Here is a 12,270-nt window from a genome sequence, read left to right as displayed (position 1 = left end):
CCTCCCCCTACCTCTGCCTCCATTTCTTTCTCTCTTTCTCTCTCCAAACCTTTTAACCACTCCGTTCCTCCTCTGTCCCACCCTCCAGGGCCTTTCTAGTTCTTTTTGACCATATTGTGTACATCCTCTTATCTGTTTGACCCCTGAACTTCTGCCTTTGACCTGGGTGTCGCTGGTTACCACCTTCTGTCCATCGTTTTTGCTTTCGCCTCATTCACTTGCGTCTATCAATCATGTCTCCAGCTCATAGCGCTGAGCAGTCTTTAGATGGCATTCATAAGATTTATGATTCATGAATCCACAGCGTTTGATGGAGAGAACAGACAGAGAAAGTGGAAAAGAGAGCGAGAAGAAGAGGGCTCTGTCGATGACACACTTGAATAATGACAATGGGTATGATTGATAGCCTGTGTAGTGCTGGCCTGTTTGTGTGGCATTGCTCTGTTGAAAATGTAGCGTTTTTACCACGGATTAATTTGATGTAAAAGAAGCAATGATTAATGACCTTCATGTAGTTTGGGCGGTCAATGGTCAGCTCAAAAAGCAGAGAAAATGAAAGTGCGGAGGAGAGGAGCAGTTGACCAGAGGTGTCAGGGGACGCATACAGCTTATAGAGGAAAAGAGACGCTCAAAGAGATGAACTCTGATGAATGCCTCACTGCTGCTGCTGTGTTAACCATTCACGGTTTTAGCCATTAAAAGACTTAATCAAATATTAATGCCACTTCAGTGTCATTTCCTCACGTTTATGACCCCTCTTCATATTAGTTTTAGGAGGTTGTCCTGTCTCTATTGCAGAAAAAGTTTAATATAGTGACATTTGTATTAAGAGGTGTAATAGTGTCGTACAAAGTTAAGTGAGTGGGAATGAATTTTAGATATGAATTTAATACTTCAAAAAGTAATACTGTATAAGGAATAAAAGGTAGGTGTGGCATACATTTCTGTTTTCATGGCCAGCTGGAGTCTTTTACTTCCAAGATGTCATATTCCCTCACTTTGTACAATTTAAAATAAGTTAGAAAATAAGTACTTGGATTTTTTTTTCTTTATTATATGTTTTCAAATGCTGAGACATGATAGATTTGCATGGAGCATTTATGGGTTTGTACATTCACATCAGGAAATGCAGGAAAAACTGCAGTTGTACAACAAATTCAGATTGTGGTAATGGACTTAAAATGTCAAATTATTAATTATAGTCAGAAACATTATAGTGCATTGTGGTCTTCAAAAAAAAAAGTTTATTTGTAAACATTTTACTAAATATGACTTAAATGAAATTGTACTCTTAAATTAAGTTTTATTTCCATTTATTTGCTTTATTTAGCAACTGAATTCATTTATACCATAGCCTATAGGAAGTTGCAGATTATGGTATAAATGGATAAATTTGCCTTTACACAGAAAATACTATGGCAATACAATTTTCTATTTCTGAAACAGAACCTAATCTTGTTTATGTAAAAGTCCAAGTGGCATTTCTGTAGCAGTTAACATGGTTTCATCTTACACCAGTTATATTCACATGCATCTACAGTCTGCCGATGGTAATGACTGAAACAAGAAGCAGGACTTTTGGCAGAAAACACATTTGGCCATATGGCTTCATCTGGGGCTTGAGCTGGTGTCACACATTGTTTGTTCAGAGCTACACATTGACACAAAGGACACTGAAGCAAAGTTAACGTCTGTAAAAACTAGACGCTGTCCATTTTAGCTGGTGTCTTGGTTAACCAGTTGTACCTTGTCTTCGAGACAGCTTCATCTTGACAATTCTTCCCCTGTCATAGTTTACGCTCAGCATGACCTGGGCTTAAAAAGAATTAAATGTGTTCAGTAAACATGTAGAAACCTAGTGTCAATCCTAATAAAAAGTATATAACTGTAAAATTACTTATTTTATTGCAAAAATAAATAATATTTGACAACTTTTTAAACATCTATTTCTTTCTGCTTGGATTAGTAAAACTTTATAATTACTACAGCTTAATTTGCCTTAATAAAGCATGAACAAAGACTTTATAATAAACAAATAATAAAATTCAAGATAGGATAAGCCTGAATTTGTATTTGTGCTAATTAAGTGATTAATTACAGCTAAGCCTGAATCAGTCTTAATAAAATATTTGCTCATAATGAATTCTTTGTTCATGTATTATTAAGGCTATAAATCAGGTGTAGTTATTATTTGGTCTGAGATGTTTGTCAGCTGGTATATGTAAAGAAATATAGAGAGCATTTATCTTGAGTACCTTCACGCCATCTGATAGTATGTTTTGGTTCATTGCATTTTTGTATTTTACGGACAAAAGGCTGACTTCTTTAATATTTTAGTACTGTAACAGGGACTTACCTGTCATTTCCATTGACGTCTGTGGGTGTGGTGCCATTTGTCAGTTGTACAGCTGTGGTTGGAGCTGCCCCGCTGTGTATTTCTTGAAGACTGAAGCTCTGGTCTGTGAGTCCTGCCCTGCATGTGTTGGGCATGTGTCCACACAATAGTGTCACCTCTGTAAGGTTATCTCTGGCTAAAGGTAAACAAGATGAACGTGTATGAGTCAAATTTAAATATGTTTCTCACTAAGCTGAACTGCTTCACTTTTACCTCCGGTCATAATGGGCGATGGCTGTCTGCTCCTCCACCCACTGAAGGGCCATCTACACCTGAGTATGTGTGAGTATGCTGACCTGAAGTCTCTGTTCAACGCTCCATATAGAAAAGGGTTCAGGGCGGAGTTGGCATAACCCAGCCACAGCACTATGGGGTATTCTGGCACTGTGTTGGGGTCAGGGTGCTCCTTTAGACCTAAAACTGTGAACATGATAAAATATGGCAACCAGCAGATCACAAATGCCCCTATGACTGCTGCCAGTGTCACCGTGGCTTTGTGCTCTCGGAGTGTTATTGCTGTCACGTTGGAGACCACATGGGTAACAGTGGAGGAGTTTTTGCGGTTGTATGTGGTTACGCAGGTGGGCCGAGAGCTGGTGATGCGCTTGGCCTGTGCTCGAGCTATGCGCAGTATTTTCAGATAAGTCCAGCACATTGCTATAAGAGGAAGGTAAAAAGTGAGAAGAGAATCAGTGAGGACGTACGGCCGGTTGAGCTCAAATCGACATCTCCTCTCCGATGCATATGGGCCTTGATTTTGCACTGTCCCGTTCACAGTGTTCCAGCCCATTTGGATGGGCAAAAAAGATACAGCTACAGACACTGTCCAAACTGTTATCATTGCTACTGCTACTTTCCAGGGTAAAACCATAGAGGTATATCTAAGAGGCATGGTTACAGCAAGGTACCTGTCAACACTGATGGCCAATAATGTTAGAATAGAGGCTGTACAAAGCATTACATCCATGGATATGTAGAAGTTACAGAAGACGGGACCCAGAGGCCAGTCGTTGTTGAGCTGGAGGAGGGCAGAGAAGGGGAGGACCAGGACCCCCAGTAAGAGGTCTGTTATCGCCAAGGAAACGATGAAGCAGTTTGTGAGGCAGCGGAGACGACGGGACACGCACACAGCCAGACACACCAGGACATTACCCCCCACAGTCAGAGCGATCAGCAGGCACAGGATCACTGCGAGGGCCACATTCACCATGGTGCCATTGACTTCTCTAAGGATTCTGTGCTGGCATCCTGTTTTCTGCAAACTAAAAAGACAATATTGATTTAGTATTTTTATCACACTTTTGAATTACTGATTACATTAGAGCTGCACAATCTATCACAACAGACTCAAAATCACAATTTGAATTGGCATAATTCACACAAAAGGCTGCAATTATTTAGATCATACAATGTCCTCTGCAAAGAACAATATTTCGTGTTTGTTTTTTACAGAAAAAAATAATAATTTAGACTTCTACAAACATGTTCTGAAATTTATGAATTTGTGAATCAGTTCACATCACTTGTTATTTCAAATGTTAATATCATACTTTTTAAGCATATACCACAAAATCAATCTCTCTCTACTTAGAAGCCACTAGAAAGATGGCCTTTTTTATTTGTTTCAAAACTCTAGATTACATAAAATTATACTTACTGGGTGGTCCATTTTAACAGTAGATACTGTCATCTGTTATTTTCTTTTATTTGAATGTAATATAAAAGCTGCTGTTGAATTATCTGCCTAACCTGGATGCCATATAATCATAACTGTATTCTGGCTTCTGTAACCCCTGGTATTTTAGACATATGGCTGTGACATTTTAAATCCTCATTTGGGTTGGGTGTGGAGTAGTCTGTGATGCCAGTTTCTTTCTCCATTTCTCATATAGTCAGCGGGCCATTGTGTTTCCCGTCGTGTCATCTGTCCTGCAGTGACCCCTAGCGGAGAGAGAAAAGTATTACAGTCAGTAAATTTTTTTATTTTTTATTTTTATATGGCCATCAATCTATTTTAGCTTTACCAAACACATTTTAGCTTTACCAAACACACTACCCGGACCATTCCTAAATAAATAATAATAATAATATATATATATATATATATATATATATATATATATATATATATATATATATATATATATATATATATATATATATATATATTTTCATGCTCATTTGATTGACACAAAAATTTAAATGGGGTTACAACACTAAAGCCATTATTGTGTGTTCTGTTGGATTAGAATTATTCCACCGGGCCAATTCAAATGTCTATTTATTGTACACAACCCCGCACTATTAAAAGAAAAAAAGTAATTTCCATGAATAAATTACTTTCTTGTTATCTGTAATGGATTCCTTACTTGCTATAATAAGCAGCCTCTGTGTTGACATTGTTAATTTTCTAAGCAAAGACAGCTGTAGCGTGTCTGCAGTCATGTAATAATTAACCCTGTGGAGTTTTTAATGAAAAATTCAGTGCTCGTAATGAAAACTGGATATTTGTGTGAATGTTTGAATTTAGGTGCACTGTGTACCTTTTCTGGAGTGGGTCCACAATCTATTTGGAATCATGTCCATGGAGATGTTATTGGCTTACTTTAAATTGTCCACAATATAGTATTAAATTAGTTTGTCTTGCATTTATTCAACTAAAGGTGTAACTCTGTAATTTGGCTTACAAGTCTCTGTGGAGATTCATAGTTTAAGTGGAACATTCTAGGAGACAAGCAGATGACTGACCCTCCAGCAGACACAGTGCACAGTTACACAGTGCACTGTTAAATTATTGGTTAAACTTAATGTTAGAAAAAAATGTCTCTCCTTTTTCAAAATGCGGTGTTACATGCTATAATAAACATAACAGTGTTGTTTATAGCTTTGTGGCCATTTAAGGAGCCCCACACATGGAAAGTGTGCTGTGCATGAATGTACGTCAGTGAGCAGTGGACACTGTTTGCTCTTCTATTTTTCAACACTGTAATGGATTATGGGACATGGGCCAAACACGGTCCAAAGCAGCTTGCTTATCACCTCAAAGAGATACAGAGTCCTTCAGCTCACTAGAACAGCATACAGAGCCACCATAGAAAAACCCATACCCTAAAGAAAATGTTGACATAAAATAGTCAAATTATATAAACAAATTAAATCATACAACATAGCTAAACAGATAATAATAATCAGAATACAATACAGATAATACATAATCAGAGTGGAGACTAGAACTTTACACTATAGTGGGGAGTAATGTAGCCAAAATTTTACTCATGCCAGGATACTGTTAGTTTAAAAAAAAAATGCAAGTAATAGAAAATAATCTTGAATCTACACATTGAGCCATCCATATTAGTCATGAAAGAGTGAAAAAGTATTGCAGGTGTCTTATTATCAAGAAATAGACATTTTGACTAATAATTTGTTTATAATTAAGTTGCACGTAATATACAAAAATACAGAAAACCCATGTATTCTCTTTAAAATGTTTAAATGCCTTTATTGGCTATGGCATGTCTAATAGACCTGAGTTCAAATGTGTTTCAGCCTTCTGGCCTTCATCAGCAGGACAAACAAAATTCAAAAGGTGATAATAAATACAAGTGTTTCACCAATAGTTCTCCACGTGACAGGCAATGTGAAAAGTAAACCTATGAATCTATGAAGTGAAGAGTGACTAAAAACAGATGATGGTGTTGTGGTGTTACCCCGCTACCAAAAAAACACATTTAAAAACAGTGAATAATTTAAACAAGAATAGTAAATAACTATAAAAAAAAAGGCCCTCATTTAGTCCGGGGTGTTGAGGTTGTAGAAGTGTGCAGATCCAAAATATTTATTGTTGATGCAATTTTTTAAGTCTGTTTCCTTTTCACTATTCATGTATGCACTATTTATTCTGTGTGCTTGGAGGCCGGGCTGTTATTATGGAAGTCCAAAAAGTGTCTGGCCATCAGGGAATTTGTAATGCCTGTACAGTTTATTTATGTTCTGCCTGTCTGTCCTGTAGTGGATTTTTTGTCATCCCTATGTAAAAAAAAACAAAAACTTGCAAATTCACCAGATCAGCCTAGATAGATAGATAGATAGATAGCAAATGAGGTTTGGCAGGAATTTAAATGCTTTATATTATATTCTTTGTGTGAATTCTGCCTCTGAATGTCCAGAAATCTTTTAGTCTGATGTTGTTATAAGAACTACAGTTACTGCATTTATAGGAGCCCACTGGTCTAGAGTCCTTTTGGAAATAGGGGGTTGATAGCTGTGGACCAGTGGGGCATCTTTTGAACTTGATTCTGGAAAAAAAAAGTCACTTTAAATTGTGTAGATTAAAAAATATATATATGGCAAGACATGCCTCTAAGACTAACAAGAAGCATTCTATTTTTAGTATCACATACAATTCTGAGGCTAACACAATAAAACAAATCACAAAAAGGAACTGGAGTACTATTGTAAGTGATAATACTACCCGTTGTACTACCTCTTGTAACATTTAAAAGATGCCCCACCCTCCAGGATAAACTGGTCCACAGCTATCAACCCCCTATTTCCAAAAGGGCTTGGCTTGACTATTATACACACAAAGAATATGCCATAAAGCATTTCACTTCCTGCAAAACCACATTTGATATCTACAGAATCTGCCAAATTTGCAAAGAGAGACTGATGGCATAGTAAATATAAACATAAAATAAAATAAACAATAATGGCTTTCTTTAACTGAAGGATGTACTGGCATTTCCAACGCCATAAAAACAAGAAAAAAATCTGAAAGGGCAGGGCTAGAAATACAATTATGTCCCATTACTGATACTGCACTGAAAAACATGTTGCTCAAGTATAGGAGTAAAGGTATGGAGTCTGAAAAATATTCCAACACCAGTAAATGTAAGTTCTATCTACTTTACAATAAGATATTCTTGGACGTAATAAAAAAAAAAGTAGGCCTACTCAAATAAATGTAAATATTTCACTGTATTCAAGTGAACAGTTTTGTTTCGATTTGTGAAATAGTATGTGGTCTAATCTTTCTTTGGTCTGTTTCTAAAGTAGATCCAGAGAAAACACTGATAGCAGCACTTGCCTCTGAAACTATATCAGCTCTGCTCTGTGAAACTGGAGCATATTCAAACATTTTCATTATGTAAAAAGTCACTCAAAGGTATGATCTCTTACCCACTATTGAGAACAGTAGTCTGGACTACTGGGAACTGCTTACAGCAGAGTGCATTTATGTAGGTCAGCCAACTGTATAACAACCTTGTATAACCCCAAAATGTATAATGTATATTTAATAGATTATGTGTGAGCTTCATACAGTTGTTATTCCCCTGAGCTGAATGGACCATTCCCATGCTGCAGTTTCGGTCTAAGTGTATGGCTGTATTTATTTCCTGTGCTTAGCCTTGAGTAAACAACTTTATTTAGGAATTAGAATGCACAAGGATTCCTATCACTTAACAGAAAATGATTAATGGCCATTGTGTACTTATAAGTGTAGAAGGTATGCAGAATTTGAATACTGAGTATATTATTTATAATAAAAAAAAGGAAAAAAAGTGTGTATTTAAACTTCAACTAATACATTTGAAGTTATATTTCAAGATATTAATTTTTATCAGTGTTGCCCACCCATAGTGACATGTGTGCAAGACAAATTTGGTATTGTTGCTAGTTGTTGCTGTTGTTGTCACAATTGTTGTCACATGTTGATTAATGTGCACTGTCCCATATTTAATAAATAAACATAAACATAAACATAGTTGCTATGAGCACTTCAAGAAGGGTCAGTTTGCACCTGGAACCTAGAACTAGAAGTAAACTAGGACTAAAACAGGACAAAAGCAAGTCTACATCTGGACTAAACTGGGGTTAAAGCAGGACAAGTGTGAACGCAATTGTTCTTTGTGATGTGATTAATCACTATACTTAATAGAACAATCGTGTAATGAGGGTTCTCTTTTGTTTTAGAAAAGGGACCAAAGATTGTAACTGGTCTTCATAGATTTTTGAACAATGGTTCTTTGTCTTTCTTCAGTACAAATTACACCATAGTCTTCATTTATAACCATATGTAGTGCATGTAAGGACATCCATAAAAGTTAAAACTGATAAAAAATACATATAATTAAGAAGATGAAATAGTACATCATAGCTCACAATCTCCTTTATTTCTCAAACTTCTCTTTAGTTTTGCGTAGTTGCAAACACACTATCTGTGTGCAATGTACTGAGGAGGCATGCATCGTCTCCCCATCACCACATGAACAAAGGTGCATGTCCAGGTAATGGGTTTGGAGGACTGTAATGGACTATAACAGCTGAGTGTTGTTTGCAACAAGATGTTACAGCTGCAACACTCAAAGACGAGCCCCGAATCTTCACTGTGTTTTAGGATTCTGTTTTATCTCATGTCTGTGTAGTAAGGCTGCATAATATACATGTACCCAAGTGTACCCACTTGGCAAATTACTGTGTAAAAACAGCTACATCATTATAGTTGCAGTATTTAATAAGCATTAATTCATATTTAATGCAGTTTATGAAGTTTGTTAATGCAGTTGTGAACAGGTTTCATTTTCCAAGATTATACTGCAAAGAGAGTTTTTATTTATTATAAAATAAATATAATTATTTAGTATTTATTAATTTTTGTTTAAAAAAAAGCTGAAGATGTTCATTGGAAGCTTGCTGACAATAGTGGGAACAATAGAGGGGAGACCTATAGCTGCAGGGCTCAAATTACAAAATTCCTAGTCATTAACAAATTCCTTAATGTATAATATTGTAAATTTTGCTGTCGCTGCAGGTTTACAGTAGACGTAAGCTGCAGATGAACCTGAATATGCCCCTTGTAGACCTTCCATTACTGTGTAAGTGATGTGGCAAAAAGGGTCCAATCTGGTTTTTGGATGAAAGGCAAGAGGAGCTCTGGTGCGGTGCCTCTTTAACAGGCATGAGTTTGAGCGCTGATATGAGTAATGAGCTTATTTACCTCTCAGCTGGGACACCATTTGTGAGATTCTCTAAATACCAAGTCCTCATCTTTTCTGTGATCTTTTTAAACCAGCCAGATGTGCCCTCTTTGGAGAAAAACGCAATGAAATGTTTGCTCTTCATCCAAAAATATGTGAAGGGGCTGGTTTCAATGTTTTACCCAAAGTCCTGATTTCATTTCATCTTTCAAACATCATTAACGGTGGTATTTATAACACCAGTAGGGTGCTCAGTAATAGATAAAATGACTCATATTTCATTCAATTATTCATCATATTTAGCTTAGTCATTTGCTAAAAATACCCACAAGTTATCGTATAATTCATCCTTATAGATGTCTCCTCTCTTTAAGCCATTTACATTCTTCTCAATTATATGTCTGGGGTTTTTATGGGTAGTGAACAATTGCAAATCTATATTAATTATCTTTTTATAGCAAAATGGTTTCTTTTAATGGCGAATTTAACTTTCCTTGCACTGTAGCTGTAATAAAAAGGTAAATTTACAACTTGCATAGACTGCACAAACTAAGCACGAGGAACCGCATAATGCAATCAGACAACGGGTTACCTCATTATATGAAAAAAATGAGACAGCAGAGTCACGGCCACTTTCTCATTTCCATCTATATTTGACATGATATCAGTTATGTTATTATGTTATTGCACACAGCAACATCCTTATGGGTGGGCTTTTTGTTGTCTCCTTCCTGTGTGACATTGTGGAACACCTACGTGATCCTGTGAAAAAACGGTTAGAAACTAAAAGGTGTTGAGTGACAGACGTGGCCGCTGACAGGGATTCAGACACATAAAATATTTATAGAGTCCTATCAGCGTGCGGTACTGTGGAAGTCAGGCATAAACAGCACATTAGATGGCTCCCCTTATGTCAGTTCTGACCTTACATCACCTCCGCTATGTCAACAATACAGCTTCTCTATTCATTACCAGTGCCACATACTCAGACATTAGCCAAGACAAATAGTGTAAGGAGAAAGCATATTTGTTCTGTTGTGCTGTGGTGACTTTGACTGCGTACTGACCCCGCCTTGACACCTAACCACATCCTCTTTTCACCTAACATTCATGTGATGTATATTTTTAATTTTGCAACTGCACAGTACATTTTATGTGGTTTGGATTTCACATGTTTTTCATTTCTAATAAGTAATCTACAATCTTAGTGCATTTTAGTGTATTTCTATACTCTGTTAGGGACTCCACAGCAAATTGCATACTTTCTATACAGCTAATACAGATCCAACAACTTCTTAATTTGGGTTTTGGAATAGAATAACTTAACTCATAGTCCCCAATGTATTAGCATTATAACATTTTTTAAAATCAGTCAATCTATCAATCATAATACTACTGCATTTTAGCTGTGCATAATAGTGTTTTGCCTATTATTTAAAATGACTGGCCCAGTTACCTTTACACGTGTTGGTAAAGTGTAGTCTTTCTTGTCCTTGTTTAAGAAGCTATTTAGACTTATTGAGGTCATTTTTAGCATAGAGCAAATGGCTCAGGTCCCAATTTGCACCTTGACACTGGAGTAGAATATATGTCTTGGCACAGGTTGTACCCAATACAGTATACATATAGTAAAATCTAAGTTAGTATTATACTACTTTGTAGTATATGAACTTATCTTGTAACTGTACACTAAGATCAATGCCACTTGTCAACTACTCAGCTATTATAACCTCAACCTTTACTCATACTGTGAAGCCAGTTTATGACATGACATTGTTGTTGCTTCAGGCTTGACTTTCTACATTCAAATACTTTACAGCCTACTTTGCATCTAGCTTCACAAGTTAAATCTTATTATATCATCCCATTCACGATAACATCACTAGTCATCCTTATGTTTCTTTGCCCACACCTGTTTCCTTAAATATATAGTAGTAACACTTTAAGTCCTTTCAGCCTTAGACAAAATGAATTCAAAGGTGTTGATTTTTAGACTTACCTCTTTGCTGCAGAGCCTGCCTTGTGCCGACTGCCCCTGCTAGTCCGCTCTGCTCCCGGAGTGTAGGGGAAAAGCACAGTCTCTCTCTCTCCTTCTCTCTCTCTCTCTCTCTCTATCTCTTTGTGTGCTTTCTATGCCTGTGCATGCTTGTGTGCGTATGTGTGTCTATCTACTATGTGTGTGGTGTGTGTGTTTTTGAACTCAATGTGGGAACGAGAAGTGAGGCAGCGCCACAAGCTCTAGTCACAAGCTCTGGTCTTTTTTTTGTGCAGCCTATGTCTACACCTATTATTGCTCTTTCTGTTTCTTTAGACAATTTGTTCTCTATAAATTATTTTTATAGTGTTTTTAATAGCTTTTCTGCTTCTCATCATATAGACTTCTTACACTTACCTTTGCCAGTTTCGCTCCAAAATTCTACCATTACATGCTGTTGGGAGTGACCCATATGCAAACATGCTCAGTATTCAGTTCAAAATGGCATCGCTTGCAAATGAGCATTATTTGAAAGGGCGAGATAGTGGGTAATTTATGCATGGATACGTTTTGTTCCCCCCTCCGTCAAATGTCCATGGCTTCTAAACCACGTGAAAAGCTCCTTTTCCTATATTATGCAAAACTGACTCTTGTGAGGTTTAAGCCATGTTATAATGGTGTTACTTTCTCAAAAACATACCTGGAGTTGTGTTTTGTTTCTTTCACAGATGTCTGAGTAATCCTTGTTCTTACTCTTTCTACATTTCCAAATCTCTTAATACTCTGTTCCACCTTGTGATGTCATGAAGGTGTAGTTTTCAAGTTATTAGCAATTAGCAATTATCAATTCCTTGTCTGAAATCATGATTGAAGGTGTATGGAGTTTAAAACCACATTAGAGCACTTCCTGTGTTACCACA

The 12,270-nt window shown here is 36.7% G+C and overlaps 1 protein-coding gene across 2 annotated transcripts; it reads right to left on the bottom strand.

The window, feature by feature from the left end:
- Positions 1-1,030: 1,030 nt before the first annotated feature.
- Positions 1,031-11,534, bottom strand: hrh2a (histamine receptor H2a). Of its 2 annotated transcripts, none has more exons than XM_020927286.2 (5): positions 11,375-11,534; positions 4,053-4,336; positions 2,609-3,657; positions 2,357-2,531; positions 1,031-1,815 (listed from the first exon to the last, which is right to left on the bottom strand). In XM_020927286.2, the coding sequence occupies exons 3-5, from the start codon at positions 3,603-3,605 to the stop codon at positions 1,788-1,790; spliced, it is 1,200 nt and encodes a 399-aa protein (XP_020782945.1). In that variant the 5' UTR covers positions 3,606-3,657; positions 4,053-4,336; positions 11,375-11,534; the 3' UTR covers positions 1,031-1,787. The 2 variants fall into 2 exon arrangements, with proteins under 2 accessions (XP_020782945.1, XP_020782946.1); XM_020927287.2 differs by having other exon boundaries at positions 1,031-1,810.
- Positions 11,535-12,270: the final 736 nt, after the last annotated feature.

The sequence above is a fragment of the Boleophthalmus pectinirostris genome, unplaced genomic scaffold (assembly GCF_026225935.1).
Source record: "Boleophthalmus pectinirostris isolate CB_2022bp ecotype Guang Dong unplaced genomic scaffold, ASM2622593v1 HiC_scaffold_23, whole genome shotgun sequence".
Taxonomy (NCBI): Eukaryota; Metazoa; Chordata; class Actinopteri; order Gobiiformes; family Gobiidae; genus Boleophthalmus; species Boleophthalmus pectinirostris.
The sequence above is the reverse complement of the archived record's forward strand: the minus strand, read 5'-3'. Positions and strand labels throughout refer to the sequence as shown.

Bases quoted from the DNA above. Each gene is read 5' to 3' on its own strand.
- hrh2a (XM_020927286.2), bottom strand. From the start codon at position 3,605: ATGGTGAATGTGGCCCTCGCAGTGATCCTGTGCCTGCTGATCGCTCTG. The intron at 2,532-2,608 runs GTAAAAGTGAAG...GTTTACCTTTAG, and splicing joins ATCGCCCATTATGACCGGAG to CCAGAGATAACCTTACAGAG. The intron at 1,816-2,356 runs GTAAGTCCCTGT...ATTCTTTTTAAG, and splicing joins GACGTCAATGGAAATGACAG to CCCAGGTCATGCTGAGCGTA.